This window comes from Sceloporus undulatus, chromosome 3, assembly GCF_019175285.1.
Source record: "Sceloporus undulatus isolate JIND9_A2432 ecotype Alabama chromosome 3, SceUnd_v1.1, whole genome shotgun sequence".
Lineage (NCBI taxonomy): Eukaryota > Metazoa > Chordata > Lepidosauria > Squamata > Phrynosomatidae > Sceloporus > Sceloporus undulatus.
This window is the reverse complement of record NC_056524.1, coordinates 90,567,652-90,586,955: the sequence shown is the minus strand read 5'-3', so window position 1 is coordinate 90,586,955 and position 19,304 is coordinate 90,567,652. Positions and strand designations below refer to the sequence as shown.

General features: G+C 38.4%; 1 protein-coding gene across 6 annotated transcripts in view; it reads right to left on the bottom strand.

Moving 5' to 3' along the window:
• Nucleotides 1-453: 453 nt before the first annotated feature.
• Nucleotides 454-19,304, bottom strand: part of ARHGAP6 (Rho GTPase activating protein 6) — a 182,552-nt gene continuing 163,701 nt past the window's right edge. For 5 of the 6 annotated variants that reach the window (XM_042457757.1, XM_042457756.1, XM_042457760.1 and 2 more), the window contains 6 exons: nucleotides 18,445-18,593; nucleotides 14,762-14,941; nucleotides 10,654-10,751; nucleotides 8,416-8,678; nucleotides 4,080-4,160; nucleotides 454-1,489 (listed from right to left, as the gene is read on the bottom strand). In XM_042457757.1, coding sequence (XP_042313691.1) covers nucleotides 780-1,489; nucleotides 4,080-4,160; nucleotides 8,416-8,678; nucleotides 10,654-10,751; nucleotides 14,762-14,941; nucleotides 18,445-18,593 — 1,481 coding nt within the window. In that variant the 3' untranslated portion in view covers nucleotides 454-779. The remainder of the gene's footprint in view (nucleotides 1,490-4,079; nucleotides 4,161-8,415; nucleotides 8,679-10,653; nucleotides 10,752-14,761; nucleotides 14,942-18,444; nucleotides 18,594-19,304) is intronic. The other variant, XM_042457758.1, reaches the window with a different exon arrangement.

Genomic DNA, 19,304 nt, shown 5'->3' with positions numbered 1-19,304 from the left:
AAATTGCATTACTTCAGGAACAACAAAAAGATCTTTGGGATTTCTTGATATTTTATGTAGGCACGGCCTTGCTTCGTAAGGATTAACTGACATTATTTTCTAATAGAATCTAAATATATATATATATTACCATGTTGCGTCAAATTTTAACTTTTATTTGCAAGCAAATAACACAGTACTCTTCCACTGCTAACTTGCTCACTATAAAATATATGGCTTTTAATGTTTTCATTCAACATTAGTGTTCTTCAAAGTGAAAATATATGTCTCCTACGAACAGATTAGTTTAAAAGCACAGAAACCAGCTTGTGCACTTCAAAGAGAGCCTCAATGCATGTTGTGGTAATATTACTAAGTGCAGTGATTAAAATAATTCTTTTTCTCAAAAAAGCAGTCAAACTTGTTTTCTTTTGCATATGAAAATATCATTGTACAAAATAAACTTTTTTAGAATATACAATCATCTGAACTGCAGATACATAAATACATCTTAGCAACATGAAGGCTGTAGTTTTTATTATACATGTAGTTTATATTTTACAGAGTGGTTAGGCCTGGAATTATCTCGTTTTTCTTATGATGATGATTACAACCCAGACCCAAATGCATACATGTTACAGTGCTATTAAAATTCTTTATAAAGTGAACATAGTTTTATGTTGTTGTTTTTTATTTATTTTAAAAAATGGCATTTGCTTGGTATAAAACAAAGCTGGAAGTCAGTCCCCATTCCCATTCTTTCCTTTGCTGGGAATAGCATAGGCACTGCCACTGGGATCTCATACTAATGTTTCAGGGAGAGCATCTGGATTGTCAGGTGATAAAATTTCCCAGATCTGCCATCGATCTCTTTCCCAGTCATGCCAGTCTGGCTCTGACAAATGTTTATTGTTTTGTTCACTCTCTGGAGTGGAGGTCTTCCTCTCTCTTGGCTCTTGTTGCTCCTCACACAAGGCCGATTGCTCAGGTACTTGAGTCATTATTCTTGCTCCTACGCCCCCTGAAAGGGATTCTGGCCTTCGAAGCCTCCACAATGGATTCTCAGTTGAAGAAGCAATGGGCAGGAAGGATGATGTGCAAGTTTGCTTTGCTTTGTCAGGATAAGGTGGCGGTGGCCTGTCTTTCCGAATTATTTCAGCTTGTCTCAGATACAATGGTTTCCCCATGCTGTGCAAACAAGCTGAGTCTGAGTTATGCCCTGTAAGGTGCTCTGTGTTTCCCACAGAAAAATGCTGCTCTGGATTGGACTGGCTGGAATTCCTTCTGCTGACTTCCATTTGTGGGGTGCTGCAAACCCGAGAGAGGGGGGGATGAGAGCGACATTCAGGAAGGTCAGCAGCAGTCTGGCTCCTTCGGATGGTTTGCTTCCCGCGATCTATTTCTGTGTTGCTCCACTGCCACTGAGGCGAGGGCAGCGACAGGTTCCCTTGAGAAAGAGAGCACTGCCCTGGCCGCAGTGAGCTGCTCTCATAGATGTCTCCGTAGGATCCTATGGAATGATTTTTAAAAAATCAATTTGGTCTGTAAGTCTGGAAATACAATGTAAAAATATTTCAACTGAACTTGGCTGTGTCTTGTTCTATGATGAGAAGGCATTTCTAGCACCCAGCCATGAACAAGCTTTTGTGAAATGGAAAAGAAAGCTGGTGTTCTGTTGGCCTTAGATTATTTACAACTACAAACACTGGCTGAGGATTTGACTATGGATTAACTTTATTACAAGTACTGACTGTGTCCTCACTGGAATATAGACATTGTGACACTATATTATTACTTATTTAATGAGCTATATGTCTTGGACCATGAACTATTATGATTTAGGGTAATATTACCTTATGATAAAGAACATTAATTTTCATGGAATTTATATGATAAATTATGATAAAATTTATAAGAATAACGCTATAGAAAGCTCATAACTTATGATTATTTGTAAAATAAATATATTTTAATTTCATATTTTGAAATTAAACTAGAAAAGCGAAAGTATAGGCACTAGGGTGGTACATCATGAATAGGTAATGAAATTAAGATAGGACTGCTGCCTGTTAAGATACCACTGCTCTTCTTTGAAAGCTACACTACCTGGCTGATCCAAGCTATTTTGCTATCCACTCACCTATGCTGAATACCTAAAGCAAGCTATGTTATTTTGGCACATGAGAAAGGAAAGCCCACAAGACTCCTCTCTTCCTTGGGGTCTTAAAAAAAACCAACAACAATAAATTAAATAATTACCAATTTTCTTTCCGAATACCTAGAACCTGTTGCTTATAAAGGCTGCCTCTATCAAACTGCTTAATGGCAGAAACAGTTCTGAGTTCTAGAAATATGAAGGCTTGAAAGGAAACCCCATTTTTTCCCAAGGATAGTTTTTTCCCCTATTTTTCAGGTGCATAAATGGAAACTTTTGACGAGTGTCAGAAAAAAAGTGATGACAAAATATTTTATTTTGGAATAAGTGAGATGTTTTTAAAAACAAGGTTTTACTCATGCAGAATGCCAGAAACTGCATAGTATGGAGCTTTGTATATAAAAAGTAGACATGTACAACTTTTATATATAAGCTGTATTTCTACATTTACTTGGTGCTGATACCTTTCACATCACACCGAGCTTTTTTAGATGCCATTGTGGCAAGAAGGAAAGAGAGACTGAGAAAGCTACATTAATGGACTTGGACAAATTTTGGAGGGGAGAGGGGGGGAGGACTGGTCTATAGAAGGACTGAGTTCTCACAATATATCTCCTTGGGTTTTGCTGTTTCTTGTTACCTCCAAATCTGCGTGTTCCATTCTTGGTGGCAAGGGGTGAGGACTGTTGGTAGTGATTTCTTGGATTTACACTAGGGCACTTTCAAAGGCTTTTATTTTTATTGTTTTTTTAAATAAAATAGAGAGTAGTGGAGGAGAAATTTGCAGGCCACTTTTTCTCCTCATTTATTTTAATTCTAACACTATTCTTATTCTAAATCTTAGTGTTGCTGCGTGTAATTGTTATTCTGGATAAGTTTAAGAAAAACTGAAACAAAAAGGGAGGAGGAGAGAAGTCTTTTTTTTCTCTCTATGTATTTTTCTCAGAATAAAAAGAAACCCACTCAAAGGTAAGAATAAAATATTTAATTAATTAATAATTTGTTTTATTTATATACGGCTATTCCAAAATTCATAGCGGTGAACAGCAAGTAAGCTAATTAGCAAGGAAGCTAATTTTCCCCCAACAGTCTTGGTACTCATTTTAGCGACCTCGGAAGGATGCAAGCCTGAGTCGAGTTTGGGCCCTTTTGCTGGTCTTGAACTCGCAACCTTGTGGTTTTGAGTGAATTGTAGCTGGAGCTAAGAACTGCTAAATAATATCCACATGTTGTTTGGAGAAATGTTGTTCTTAGAGTTAAATCACCCTAAGTAACTAATATCACAACCTCCAGACACATTTTCATGGAAGGCCCCACAGATAAATCATAGCCTGTTTTATTTTTCTTCTCCTTGCTTGCCCTCTAGTGTACATTGATAGGAAAACAAAGTTTTAAAGTCAATAAAATTTATCTCTGTTTTGGGCTATGTAGGACTTACTCTGCCTGCCCTTTGCTTCCCCCTTTTGCTTGTGTCATAAAAAGCTGAGCAGTATCAGGCTAAAGCAGGATGGAAGAGTGCCATAGAGTTGCCATTTTCACAAGAATCTTGTTTCAGGCTCTAGTCCAGTGATTCCCAAACTCTGGTTCTCCAGGTGTTTTAGACTTCAGCTCCCAGAAGCTTCAGCCTTCTTGGCCAATGGTCTGGGATTCTGGGAGCCAAAGTCCAAAATGGGAATCACAGCTCTAGTCCTTCTGGTGATCTGAGCTCAGAAGCTGGAACAACATCTTCTGGGTTAACCCACTATAAGAAATTTCAGATTGTCTGCAAAGGGCACACCTGACATTTCATACTGTCATATTACACAGCAAAGGAAGACTTGTGGTCTGGTGAATGGCATTCAGCGTTATCTTCCTATATGAGAGTATATAATACTAAAATAATGTAGCATTCTAATAGGTATAGACTCTGTGCATAAACATGCTTACAGAGCAACAAAACGGATACCTGTAACTTCTGTATCTTTGGTACCACTTTTCAGTGTTGAATGCCAGGTTCCCCATATGTCAAAATAGTCCTCTGAAACATCTACAGGGTAGAAGAATATGAGGTAGATTATTCTTTAAAATTCTCCAAATTTATTTATTCCCTCTCCTCTTTGAACAACATATTCCCACACTTTATCACAACATGCTTTTGAAACATTTGGATGTCAGGGTACACAAGCAGCTCTCAGCAGGCAAAACTCTCAGGCTTACAGAACTATTTTACAGCTTTTGGAAGTCTCTTGCAAACATCCTCAACAAAATGGACTGGATGGCCCTTGTAGTTTCTTCCAACTCTATGATTCTATGTCTTTTTCATGGTTTCTAAAGCAAGGCAAGACTCAAGATGAAACTACGCAACTAGCCTTCTGAACAGATATACCAGGGATGGAAATTGTGCAGCTTTCCAGATGGTGATGATAACTACGTTGATCAGCTCTAGCCAATACGGCCAATGCTGAAGTTGCAGCCAAAAAATTAAAAATAATAATAATAATGATCTTGAGGGCTGCAAAATCCCTTGTATACTGCTTGTATACTGGAATAAAGAATGTCAGTAAGTTTGCTTTGTGACCCGTGTCTTCATAGAGTCAAAAGCACATGATGAAGCTAGTTTTGGGTATTTGGACACCTAACTATCAACAATAAGATAAATGATGGTAAATACAGGAGAGTCTAGCTGAGAGAATGGAACTTTCTCCCCTCCCAGAAAAAGTATACTGTACATAATTTGTGTAATAGTCCTTAATTATGTTTAGCCATACATATGGTCAGTAGCCAAAATGGTGGTCAGTTGAAGGTGTGTATCTCATTTGTGGCATGTTGAAAGGTCAGTAAAATTTAATTTTCAATTGGGTGATGGGTCATCTTAAACAAACAGCTGTGAATTCTTTCACAGCACATAATTATAGTACTATGGTTCCACTTTTACTATCATGACTGCATCCTGTAGAGTCCTGGGATATGTAGTTTGTTAAGACACTTGAGTCCTTTTGCTGAAGATTCTACTCGTCTCTAAACTGCATATCCCAGGGTTCCATAGGATCGAACTGTGGCAGTCAAAAGGAAATCTTAGGTATTGGGGGCACTGCGCTCCAGTGGTTCTGTTCCTACCTCTCGGGCAGATTCCAGATGGTGCAGCTGGGGGACATTTGCTCCGATAAGAGGGAACTGACATCTGGTGTCCCTCAAGGAGCTATTCTGTCCCCCATGCTATTTAACATTTACATGAAACCGCTGGGAGAGATCATCCAGAGACACGGGCGCGCGGTGTTATCAGTACGCTGATGACACCCAAATATATTTCTCTGTGTCTCCGACTGATGCAGTGACTAGGGATGGCATCTCTCCTCTAGATGCCTGCCTGGAGTCAGTAATGGGATGGATGAGGGAAAACAAACTCAGTCTGAATCCAGAGAAAACGGAAGTACTGGTGATAGGTTCCCCGGGTCCGGGTGGTGAGATTTGCCATCCTGTCCTGAACGGGGTATGCTCCCCTCGAAGGACTCGGTTCGCAGCTTGGGAGTGCTCCTGGACTCGTCGCTCCAGCTGTCATCTCAGGTGGATGCGGCGGTCAGGAGCGCTTGTTATCAGCTTCAGCTGATATGCCAGCTGTGCCCCTACCTGGACTGGAAGGACCTTGAAACATGCTCTGGTAACCTCTCGATTGGATTTCTGCAATGCACTTTACATGGGGCAACCCTTGTACCAAACCTGGAAGCTACAGTTAGTGCAAAATATGGCAGCGAGACTGGTCGCTGGATGCTCCAGGTCAGACCATATTACACCTATCTTGAAAGATCTCCATTGGCTGCCTATTTGTTTCCGGGCTCAATACAAGGTGTTGGTTATGACCTATAAAGCCCTAAATGGTTTGGGCTCAGGGTACTTGGAGGACCGCCTCTCCCCATATAATCCGCCCCGCACACTCAGGTCGGCAGGGAAGAATCTGCTGGAAGTCCCAACTGCACGCTATGTGAGGACCTCGCAACGGGCCTTTTCTATCTAGGCCCCAAGATTATGAAATAATCTCCCGGACGAGCTCCGCTCCACCACATCTTTAGATACTTTCAAGAAGAATCTTAAGACCTTCTTCTTCTCTCAAGCCTTCCCCCCATGAGATGTTATTTTATGTTTTACCCCTTCTGTTGACGACCTGTAATGTTAATGGATTTCCCCACTCAGCTGGCCCTGTTGCTGTTCTGCTATTGTTACTGTTTTAACTGTTTTTATCTTGATGTATTTTTACCTGAATCTGTTTGCCGCTTTGATCAAAGTTGGAAAACTATTTATTATTATTATTTATTATTATATCTTAGGCTACATCCACACCACAGAAATTATCCAGTTTGACACCACTTTAATTGCCATGGGTCAATGTTTTGGAATTCTGGGAATTGTAGTTTTGTGAGATACTTAGCCTTCTTTGTTAGAGAGCTCTTGGGCCCCTAACAAACTACAATTTCCAGAATTCTATAGTATTGAGCCATGGCAGTTAATATAGTGTAAAACTGGATTATTTTGACATTATGGATGCAGCCTGAGTGCAGTAATGGTATAGCATGAAAGAGCCCTATTACACGTCTTATCTAATTGGCTAATAACCAAAGACTAATACAATTACTAGTCTGTTAGCAGCTGAACAGAAGTCTGGTAATTATTTCTCCTGACAGGCAGAGATGGACAGATAGGAGGGGCCTGAGATAATATAAAAGAAGGTCCAAAACACGGAGAAGGTTAGCAGTATGCAACTGCTTCCACCACTGCTTATATGCCATACATGATAATATTGATGATAGTTATGCTATTAGATAAATGTCTATTATAGAATGTGTAATAGACACCTCTGTTTGAGATACCTCTGGAAATGTGTGGTTTCTCCATGGATGCCTGCTGGAAACGTATAGAATTCCTCAACAATTATTATATTATGGTACTGTATAAGATATTCATTACAAATCTAGGTCTATATGGCTGCTCTCAGTTAATGCTTCCCAAGATGAATATGATGTTTCAATGCAATGTAAAATCTTTGATTCCTTATATGTAGTGTAAAGTTTATGAAAATAACGTATCTAGACTGAGGCATCTGTGTTCCTCTCCAAAGGGAGGGAGTGTGTGTGTATGTACACTGGTTTATTTATATTAATAAACAGCCTAAAATATCAAATATTCTGAAATGCCAATGCTTAAGATTACTTAAGGGGGATGTTGATGTTTTGTCTGCCTGTTGGGACAATACGGTTGTCCATGCATTTGGAAGTTCAGGGTAACAAGCTGGTTGTCTCATAGGTGTCCTAACAGATACAGACTACAAACAGTAAATGAACCAGGAAACCCCTCAAATAAAGAAACAGGAACCATACCTGATTCAAAAGCCACAATGATATTCAGAATCAGAACAGGCTTGTATCCAAAGACACAGGCACCAGAATTTTCCTAACTTAATGCAAACAAGTGTTTTGGAGATCAGGAATTTCAGTTCAAACTCTATTAGATTCAAGGACATACCACTCCCTCCTCTGCTTGTAAGCTACTCTTCTTTCACTCAAGACCACTCTTATTCTGATCCACGGCATTTATCTTGAAGAGTTCCGCAAAGTTCTATCTTGTCTTTCATGCTATATGACAGCAACATTAAATTACTTCAAGAAGCTGTCCAGGGATTTGGGTTGAAGCAGCATCATTGCCAAATATCCAAATAATGCTAGTGCAAATAATGTGCTTGAAAATATCCAGTTCTGGATTGTGGCTGACATGAAACCTTACTTTTTCCTTTCCATCAAATTATGGTGATAGACTGGATGTTTAGAAAATGTGTATGGATGTATGAAATTTATAAAATGAGTTTGATGTATGATGATAAAATTGAAGCTCCTATCTAGGCTATGTATCAACAAGAATAGTGGGAAATGCAGCTTCTTCATTGTCTGGAAGAGGTTACATTCCCTTTGAAGAATGATATCTGCAACTTGGGGGGGGGGGTGTCTGTTAAATCTGTTTCAGCTACGGGCCAGTGTCCTTCCCAACACTGAGTGCTTTTAACCAGCTTTGGCTCATTTCTTAGCTGTGACTCTCCCTGGAAAAAAGTGACCCAACCATCCAAATATGAGTAAGGTAGCTCAAAATAATTTTAGAAATAAACAAAAGACATTTTAAAGAAATCCCCCCTTATGGAATAAAATAAACTATTTTAGAAATGGTATTTTTTGTGTGGAAAAACTAGAACACTACTCAGTAGGCAAGTCACAGTGAAAAAATAATAGCACTATTTCATCTACCATGTGCGTTCACCATACCTTTCCCAAGCCATGATCCAAGGGAATTTTCTCTTGATTTCGGCTGAAAATTACTAATCATCGTGCACTGTTCTGGTACTTTAAATAACTTCTCAGAACTGAGGGACATATCTTCTTGCATTGCCAAAAGAGAACGTTCAGAGAGCACTGGGGAATTGTTGTCATACGGTGAGATGTCACCACTCGAGGCTCTATTTGAATCTATGGATGAATGTCTTCCTTCCATGGAGAAAGAACCTTCTGACTGGAGTGCTTCAGGACCTCTAATAAAATGTGACACACAAACATAAATTAATGAAGTTCAGCCCCATAAACAACTGTGCACATTAACAACATTTAGGCAGGATAAGATCATGGATGCTGCAAGGGAAATGTTTTTAGAACAAACAATGATGAGATTGTATTCCACAATACATAAGCAATAACACACTACCACAATATACCCAAGACAATAAACACAAATCAATAAATATTGCAATGAAAGTATTACATTTCAGAAAATGTAAAGGGAAACTTATGAATGAAGCCAGATCTAACTTCTTGTGTTACACAGATTGCTTTCTTTACCAAGAAAGTTGTTACTGTCAATGCATAAGAAAAAGGGTATAATCTAGGTTTGTGGATGTAATGGATACAGAGCCTGGTAAATTATGATGAAATTAAATCTTTAACCAAGGTAACACAAGAAATCTTATGGACGGGGTGGAAGACACTCATTGCAGTACTCAACAAGCAAGCTTGTGAATTTCAAAAACTACCTTACCTTGATAAGCTTTGTGACCTTCTATTTCTCAAAAAAGAATCCCCAAAAAGAACTTAAAATGGCCACTGCTGCTTCATATTTATTTTACAAGAAAGCTTTCAGAACAAGAACTTTGATTTTAAGTTTAAATGATAGCTTGACTTTCTGTTACTGTACTGCTGGAGATTCAGCTTTTCTTCCTTACAAATCCAGGTGTATTAGAAATGGGTAGAGAAAAACCACAAATAAAAAGTCTTCATAGTAGCTATAGTAGCAAGCAGTGCTATAGCAATGCCTGGTACTGCTGTATTTTTTCTCCATCCAGACAGAGCTGGATGCAGGTTTCTTCTGTATATCCATGAAGACAATAAGGATAAATGTTGAGGCGATTAGCTAAAAGCACAAGTAACATGGTTTCAAGAGAAAGGGCAAGAAGCAGTCACTATGCCCATTTTACAAGGAGCCATCTCATGGCAATCATGGTGAGAAGAGGTATTGAAGCACTTCTTACACACTTCGCTATAGAACCAATTATTGTACTTCCACTGCTGGGTGTGTGCTCAATTCACTCTGCAGAGTTTCAGAATTTTCCATTGAATTAATCTACATTTAAAATCCACAATCAAGTACAGTCAGCGTAATTCCAACAGATGTGTGGGCAGAAATTGTGGTGGTTTGCTCTGTTGATAACTACACGCATATCTCATTTATTTTCTTGTTCTAACTTCTCATCATGGAAAAAAAAAACACACACAACCCAGTTAATTTGTAGCCATCACTCCAAACTGGAATAGAAACAGGCCATGTCTTAAGAAAATAACATTCCCTACATGCTCGAAAATTCTCCCACTGATCTTCTAGCCCACGGCTTCATGGTTGCAGCTGAAAACATGCTAGCAAAAACATTAAAAAAGCAATTCCAATGATGTCTTATTCTTAATTAAGCAACAGGTAAAGCAGGAACTTCTACTAGTAATAAAACAAAAGTTAAGTGGCAATTCCTTCATTGTTCTGAGACACATTTAACATTTACAGTTATTGTCATTGGTAGCACCATTGCTGATGCCATCTATTTCTATTGGTAGCAATATTATTTTTGAATTAAGAGTTCAGAAAAACATGTTGCTTCCTTGAGGCATGAATAGTGTTGAAAAAACAGGCACATTTAAGAGTAGAACCAACTTATTTTTCAAAATAATGGAGGAATTCTTATGGAAGTCAGCTGCAGCTGCCAATTTATTGACAAATTATATGTGACTATATGTGACGTTCATGTGTGAAAATAATTTTTGTGACAGTAAAGGCACGTAGGCTTACATCCCTTTTAAAACAACTGGGGTTTGACATCACAATAGTTCATGGCATATTCTTTTTCCTTTAAATTAATGTTAACAGGTTTTGAAATGGAAAGCTTTTGAATAATTACAATAGAAAATGAAATACCCATTTCAACTGAATGAAAAAAGAAGAAGAAGAAAGGAAAACAAGTTACTCACGATGACTGGGAAGCTTTCCTTCTCAGTAAATAGTCAACAACATCAGGGTCAGTCTCAAGCAGACTAATGAGAACTTCATTTTGGAGGTCAGCAGGGACCTATACATGAATGAAAACATCAGAGAGGTAAGTGCAAAATCATGCACCGCTATATCGCTTTGTCAAAGGTTAATTGTTATTAACACAGAACAAAACATCTCAGAACAGCAGACCATTCATTATAAATGGCTATTTGCATAAAATGTTCACTTTAATATATTTTGCTGTGAATAATATTATTTAGCAAGCTGTTTGTTATTTCCTGTCAACCTTCCTTTTCTTTTCTCCTTTCCTCCCATTATATGGTAGAGAACTGGCATTCACAACTCCCACTGGGAGTGGGCTTCAGGGGATGTTTACTCATTGTTGCCATGTTACTTTTGGAATTGGAAATTCTAAAAAGATTGGGAGGGAGGCATTAGACAGGAAATGTGTTAGATAAGAAAAATTATCTCAGAATGGTGATCTAATTTTGAGTGAATGGTTTAAAGACATAACCTTGTGTGCTCTTTAAAGTTCAGAACCTGACTGTGATTGCTCAAACAATTGTTCCTTCTCTTTCTTTTTAAAAGGGTATGTACCCCTGGTATTTGCAGGAATTTATACATTCATCTGTTTAAGCTATTTCATGCTGTAACAAATCCTGTCGATTACATCTGCAGTTTGTGTACATAGGGCTAGATATGCTTTCTATTATTTGAATGAAAAATTAAAATGGTAAGATTGATTTCATAGCTCTTGTGTTTATAAAAGTGCAGATCCGGAGAGCCATTTAGAGCCAATTTTTCTTGTTGTAACATGGTTTAGAGTGCATACACCTCCATAGTACCTTAATTGTGGCAGGTATATCAATTGTTTATAGTTTTCAGAGGTTTGTGTGAAGCATCAGGTAACCTTTTAAACTGTCACATTTACCTGGTGGAAAATTCCATAAGAGACAGTATGCCTCTCAGTTGCAGCTGGTGGGGGAATATGGCAGGAAGGACTCATGTCCTCCATGTGGGCTTCTTAGAGGCATCTTGCTGGCTACTGTGGGTAACTGGATTCTATAGGACTTTAGCATGATAAAGCATGGTACTTCTTATGTTCCAGTGATTTACATCTGTGTAAATACTGTACATATAAACCGTGATGTAATGGCATAGATATTCCAGGATAGATTACACTCAAGTATTATTTATAGACAGTATAGTGGTTTGAGTGTTGGATTCTGTTTACAAAATAAACATAATATAATATAAAAATTCTGTTTATATTATGAAGGGGAGAACAGAGAGGTATGCTGGTTACCACACTTGTGGTCTTTTAAGCACCAGGTGAGGACCTTTTTGTTCATCTAAACGTTTAAAATATTTAATGTAGTCCAGGCTACTAAGCTTAAAGATTTGTGGGCTTCTTCTTTTTTTAGGTCTTGTGTTCTATTTTCAATTTAAATTGTTTGTGTGTCTTCTTATGTAAACAGTCCAAGAATTTTGCAAGGTAATTGTTGTAAATAAACAAGTAGTAGTACACAAATAAGGTGAGAAGGCCATTAGAATTGAGGCCATTCCACAATTCTATGCATGCTGTGTATTATAACTGAAGATGGCTCATAGAAAGGGATACATTAGTGACTGTCCTGTCACATAATCACCATCATTACATATGTCTCCTCAAAGAACACTAACCTTCAGCCAAGTTTTGAAAACACTCAGATATGTTCCCTGTAATTGGATGCTTTGTACGGTCTTATCCATTTTCAATTCAATTCCTGTTTCTCCAGAAAAGTTACAAATGATATTTTAAGCCTCTAAAAACGGAGCCATGTTTTTGTTTATTTTTGATACCTTTGTGTTGCTTACTAATGAGCTTCTGCAAATGTAGTAAACTTGAATATAACAGCACATAAAACCTATTCATGGTTCAACTCCATTCCATGGGATATTTTCTGTTTTATTCACAACCAAATCATCCTGACAAATTATTCACAATTTTAGCATATACTTCAAATGAAACAAGTCTAGTACAGCCCTAAATCTTGGAAACTACTTGTGGAGCATACCTATTTTCCATGTTGCTATTTTACAGCTTTTTTAAAAAAGTGAGATGTCTGACTATTTATTATTGTGCTAAAATCACTAGCAGATAGTTGGTGCTCATCCATTTAAGAAATTCAAACTATCCCTCGTAATATTATGTATTATTCCTGACAAGCAGAATCATCTTGACCTGACAATAAACCCATGCATCATGCCAAATATCACATTCTGTTCTACTGGATTTTATTTTGCAGATCTTACTCCAGTTTCAATGCTGAAGCCATTAACAGCTGGAAGAGTGGGAGAAAACTTGGCAGCACAACATTTAAGTTGTACACTGTGGGCCCATGCTCTTGTCCAAATGTTTCTCTATTGAAACTAGTGCATATATCAAAGTCTTAACTATAAACAGCAGCTCTGGACACTTCTCACTTAAAGACTTCAAAAACAATTTGCTGCTGCTTTATCAGAGACTGGTAAGACAAAATCAAAATTTCTATTAAACTACCACCCCAGCAATATACTGTGAAAATTTTGAGAATCACAGTATATAAAGTTTTTTGAGGGAGAAGATTAGCAGCTGAATTAGACCAACACCTTGTAGAGTCCTTTCTGTAAATGAAGAAGCAAGCACAAACAGCTTGATATAAATATGGTCTCAAGTATAAGAGGTAACTTGGGGCAGAGGTTCCAGTGAAGCAGTCCAACCAGCAAAATATTGGCACAAACAGGAAGAGTCTCTCCAGAAATGTTGTTCCATTGTAAATAACTGATGTCAAACTGACACACATTCACAGTGCTCTCTAATTATAAACACGTCATTTGAAATGGTATATTGTTCCCTTGCATCCAGCAAGCTACTTAGCTTGGCCTTCAGAGCTGCAGGATATTTATCAGCAAAACTACTCCATGAAAAAGATTAAACAAATCCACACTACTCATTTTAAACACCAATATGAAATGACATGAAAAAAAACAGATTACAGAGTAAGGCTATTTGAATCAAAAGATCCATAGGCAGATTATTCAGTCTTTAAGCCCAGAAGCGGGCAACTTGTGACTCTCCAGATGTTGCTAGGCTGAAAGTCACATCACATTTCACAATTTGTTATGCTGCCTAAGGCTGATGAGAGCTGTGCTCCAACAACATTTGGTAGGCCATAAACTGCCTGACCCTCATTTTAATCTTATGTTTACTTGTTTCATATACTTAATACTCTGCCCCATTATTGAAAATATTACAGTTCAAAGACCATCATTGGTTAATGCCATAAAGATCCATACCTTATGATTCTGAACATAATAATAATGATAATGATAATGATAATAATAATAATAATAATAATAATAATAATAATAATAATATTTCCCACCCCTCCCTGCGGATAGAGTTTAACATAATGTTAAACTTTATGTGCTTTAGGAAATGGAAGGTTTGCATTAAGTGAAATTGGCTTTTTGAATCTTTAATATTTTAGAGTGCTCATGAGAGGTGCATGTATTACTTCTAAGTGGTCATATCACATAAAATATCCAAAGGATTCCCATGAAACACAAGCAAACACATTCATGCAGCAACTACAACAACCGTACTTCTGCTATCTCATGGAAATTTGTTGCTAGGCATATAATACCAGAAAAAATAAATAGTAGAAAGATAGGCCTCAGTAATACCACAATTCTAATGAAAGATATGTGTTGTTCACATGTCACATTTGTTGCACAGAAAACTGTCAGTGTGGGAAGTTTCAAACAGTTGTTTTACCTACTTATTTAACAACTTTTCAGTTGCTATTCCATTTTCTTGCATTATATACTATGACTCATATCCAAATCAGCTGTAATTTCATAGCGGCAAAGTATACTCAGAATGATTTTCTTCTGATCATTAATACTGTCATGATTTTTGAAGAATGAACATCGACACACAAATTTACATTTTTATTCCTTTTTTCCTTTTTAGACGAGAAAGCTCTTATTTTTATAAGGCTACTTTACATACACCTGTATTTGCAACCTGTATTAATGCAAACCAAGGAGGACTTCACTTACCATGAAAAGCATTTCATAGTTTTCAATCATTTTCTGTACCACAGCAATAATTGCAGCACTTTCCTCAGCACGTGCTGTACTTTGAACTGTGAATTCTTTGTCTGTTGTCTTCTGCTTGTGCAACAGATTAGGCCCAAATATAGTGGCTAGGTTGAGTGATGTCATTTTGTTGCCAGGAATCTATGTGGAGGTGGGAAACAGCAGAAATTTAGGCTCTTCACTCTTGAAGTGGCTACCTGGTACTTTGTTTAGACTACATTTCTTTTTTTAAAAATCAGATTAGGAACCTGCATTACCTGAGGCTCTTGAAGAGTCTTCCATAAAAAATGAACATTCTTAATTTGTTCTCCGTCTGTCAACACAGCTTTATTTTTCAGCTGAAGCTTGTCATCAGTGTAGTAATACCCACTAAACAAGGAAGCCTTGAATACCAACTTTGGTATTTTAGAATATCAAGCAATTTATGAGCTGATCCACCCATTGCATTTATCATGCAAAAAAGTGCTCGAAAGATGTTCTTAATAGCTGTTTTTCAGTGTCCATGTTAGTCAGTACAAATGTTATTTCAAGTGGTTAGCTTCTATTCCTATACCAGTGATTACTAGTAACATAAAAGTGTTGAAACAGAAACTTCCTAGCATGAGCAATATTACAAAAGAAAAATCATGCAATCTTAAAAAGAAGCAGGAATGACTGCCAGCAACTAACTTAGTGACTAACCTAATCGGAAGACTGTTGATTAAAACAATAGAAATTTTTGCACAAGATTTGCATTCACATTTAAATGAAGAAGGAATCTTGTCTAAATAATTATTGTGAAAGAAAATAAAATGCATGAGATCTAAATGTAGGATTATGGGTAAAAATTGTTTGTTTATTATCCTGCCTTTCTCATGACAAGGAATAAAATAAGGTACATCTAAAACCAAATAATAATTGCATACACATTGTCATAATAAAACATAATGCTTCAAAACAGGGGAAATAGTTACAAATATAATTGTTACAACAAAGGTACAGTGTTAAGACGCTGACTCTGATGATCGGAAGGTGGGAAGGTTGGCAGTTTGAGGCCCACGTGCCACGTGACGGGGTGAGCTTCTATCACTAGTCCCAGCTTCTGCCAATCTAGCAGTTCGAAAGCATGTAAAAGTGCAAGTAGATTAATAGGTATCACTTCAGTGGGAAGGTAACAGCGTTCTGTACTGTCATGCTGGCCACATGATCACAGAGTTGTCTTTGACAATGAAGATTTTGTGATTGGCGTTTACTGTGGGTTAAGCGTTGGTAAAACGTTCCTGAAGCGCGAGGGTGTGAAAGCTGGTTGTGCTTCTGAAGTGTCAGTGAAGTGTCCCCTCGTCTCTACCATCCTTGAATCGTTCATGGAGCAGCCATTTCCTATTAACGTAAAGTTCCTGTTAAAAGGAAATGGGTGCTCCGTGAATGATTCAAGGACGGTAGAGGTGAGAGGACACTTCACTGAAGTTTCAGAATGGCGACCAGCTTTCACACTTTTGCTTTTCAGAGACGTTTTACTGACCCATGGTAAGCACCAGTGTGAAAATTTTCAATGCTAGCTCTTCAGGTTAATAATGGAGATGAGCACTGCCCCCTATAGTTGGTCATGACTAGACAATCTTGTCAAGGGAAAAACCTTTACCTTTACAGTATAGTTGGACTGGAATGCCCTTGTGGTCTCTTCCAACTCTATGGCGGGTTACAAACCGCCTTTTATGACGCGCTCCGTGCATACTAGGGTTAGGAAGGGGCATGGTAGGGTTAGGAAGAGTCGCCCCTTCCTAACCAGCCCTGGCCCCAACACGTGCGGAGCGCGTCGTAAATGGCGGCACCCATCCACATGGGCACCGCCATTTTGATGTCTTGGACGCATAGCGTCCAGACGTGTCGCAGCGGAAGTGACGCCACGAGGGCGCGTTTCACCCCTCGCGGCGCGACTTCCACGTTTTGAAAAGGAGCGCCATTTTGGCACTCCTTTTTCGCTGCTCCGGGAAGCCTCGCGGTCTGGCTACTGGGGCTTCCCTCCGCAGCGAATGGCGGCGGCGGGAAAACGCCCGCTTGAGGGCAGTCTGTAACCCGCCCCAGATTCTAAGGCAAGACAGAATTGTAAGCCACCAACAAACTTTGATTTACAGCTGGTTTAAATTCTTGGGATTGTTTAGATATACCTAGGTAAACAGAATTCTGGGTTAAGATGTCCCTTTCTTAGTTTGTTTATCTGTTTGCATGAAGGCAGAAAGAAAAAACTGTGTGCACTAGTGAGCAGCTTGCTTTCACTGTGGCTTATTAAGACAGGATCCTTGGTATACTACTAAGTGTGAATGCTCCCTATATCTCAAAATACCCAACACAATTTAAATGAAGGAGGAACACAACCAAGGGAACTGTACTGAGCTAATGACACAATGAAATTTATGGCTGATTTTAAGGAAATCTTGTATTTCCTTTCCCTTTTTTAGGATCAACATTATATCCTTTCCAGATTCCTACTGAAATTCAATGAGACACTGGAAAATGAACTTTGAAAAGTATGACAGTTATTTAATTTGCAAATTGGAAGCACCTCAAAGGAAGATACAAATAGTAAACAACAACTCCAAGGGAAATCATGTATTGCTCATTGCCTGCCATTAAAAACTATATTTTACAAAGCTTTCAAAAATACTGAATAGATAACTCAAGAATCAATAGCTAATTGTTTTATTACTGAAGCAAAACCTTTCAGAGAGGTGATGAATAATTAAACATATCAGATTCATTTATTTCTAACTATGGAGTTGTCTACAAATGGGGGAAATTCTGAATGGACTCCACATCAGTTCTTCCTCACACCAACGTGTAGCTATCCTGCACCTGTTTTCTCCACATTAGTTGTTTACATGTGTTGATGTTGGGTCTGCTACTGCTGCCTTTCCTCTGTCAGCTCCAGAACCAGGACAGATTGCTGCCTAGAAAGCATTGCCAGTTCCCCACCCAGCATGATATTTAAAGAAAGGTTTTTCCCATTTGTGAGGCACCTGAAGTCTTGTTCAGATCTCAGAACATGTCACCAGTAGTGGCACCGAGAAGGGAAAAACTTTTCTGTAAAATGTGAACTAAGTTTTTCTCTCTTTGGTGTGCTCTGAAGTTAGAACAAGGCGCTGGGCACCTCATAAGTGGGAAAAACCTTTCCGTACATGTTATTCTAGGTGGAGAACTGCCTTAGACTTCTGTAAATGACAGTGCCCAGACAGCGATCTGTAGTCAGATGCTGATAGAGGAAAATGTTGTCAGCTGCTGGGCAGTGTTCTGTCCTGTCTTCCCACCCCCTGAATCCAATGCAGATCCATTGTCCACACTCCAGGAAAAAACCAGTTTCTTCCAAAATCCAGAGAAAACTATGAGTTTTTAAATCTGGGTTAAGAGGGTATATCCCAGGTTTGGTGAGGATAGGGCTGTATGTTGTGTGTCCTGATCATGCCAGGTTCAGGCAAAATGCCTTGTGGCGTGTGAACTGAAAGCACCAGATTTGAGGGGTGGAGTTTGGGTGCTCCCCCCTTTACTTCACATTGGGTTAGGACACTGAGTCAAAACATATTGGGTTAGGACATTCAGTCAAAACAAGCTGGAATTTTTCATTTTGCTTTTTGTCTCACACAGTATCTATAGGGGGGGAAAGAACTTACCTCTTGGCTATCTTGGTCTATTCGGTCTTCTGCATGGCTAGCTACAGTAGCAAGAAACTGCAAGAGTCGATGCAAGGTGTCACAGTTGCAGGGAGGGAGAAGAAAAATAAGAAGCTGCAGCGTGCTTAGTTGTTCATGACCCTCTAATACTAAAAAGGAGGGAAAAGATATTCTAAGGTGTGTGTTTACAGTTCACCAGTGCATATGTATTTCACCGCTATCAAGTAATAAAGTGAATAAAATAATGGATATTTTAGTATTCAATATTTTCAAGGGTTAAATAATCAAATTGTGGAGTTATCTACTGTCAACTCAGTTTCAATTTATGACAGCACTATCAACAAGAGAACTTAAGGAGTCCAGGCCATCAGCAGTCCTACTCAGTGATTAAATACTATTATGCAATGTTACCAAAGCGCAATAATGTAAGTACAGAACAAATATTAAAACTGGTTGGAACAGAACAGATCCTGTGAACCTAAACAAGTAATAAATTTCTTAGAGGTTCAACTCTGGTTAACATGAGATCAATATTTGCAGTAGTTTTCAAAGTTCTTTGACGGGGAAAAACCTACTACAGATGACATCTTTACAACTACCTGATTCAGTGGGATTCCATACAGTATAGCCAAGTTTTTGTGTGACAGTTTAATGACTGGAGAAATGGAACAAAATCAGGTCTTGATGCCTCAAAGAATCACACTTGTCCTTGCACAAGACTCTGAGGCAAGACAATGTGTTTTGCATTATGTTTTCCAGCTTTGAAATGCATCATTCCTAAAAACTACTGCAGCCAAGCAGCACACACACATAGTATAATGTATAAACCAGATACACTGGCCTCAGTCAACAGTTAGTCT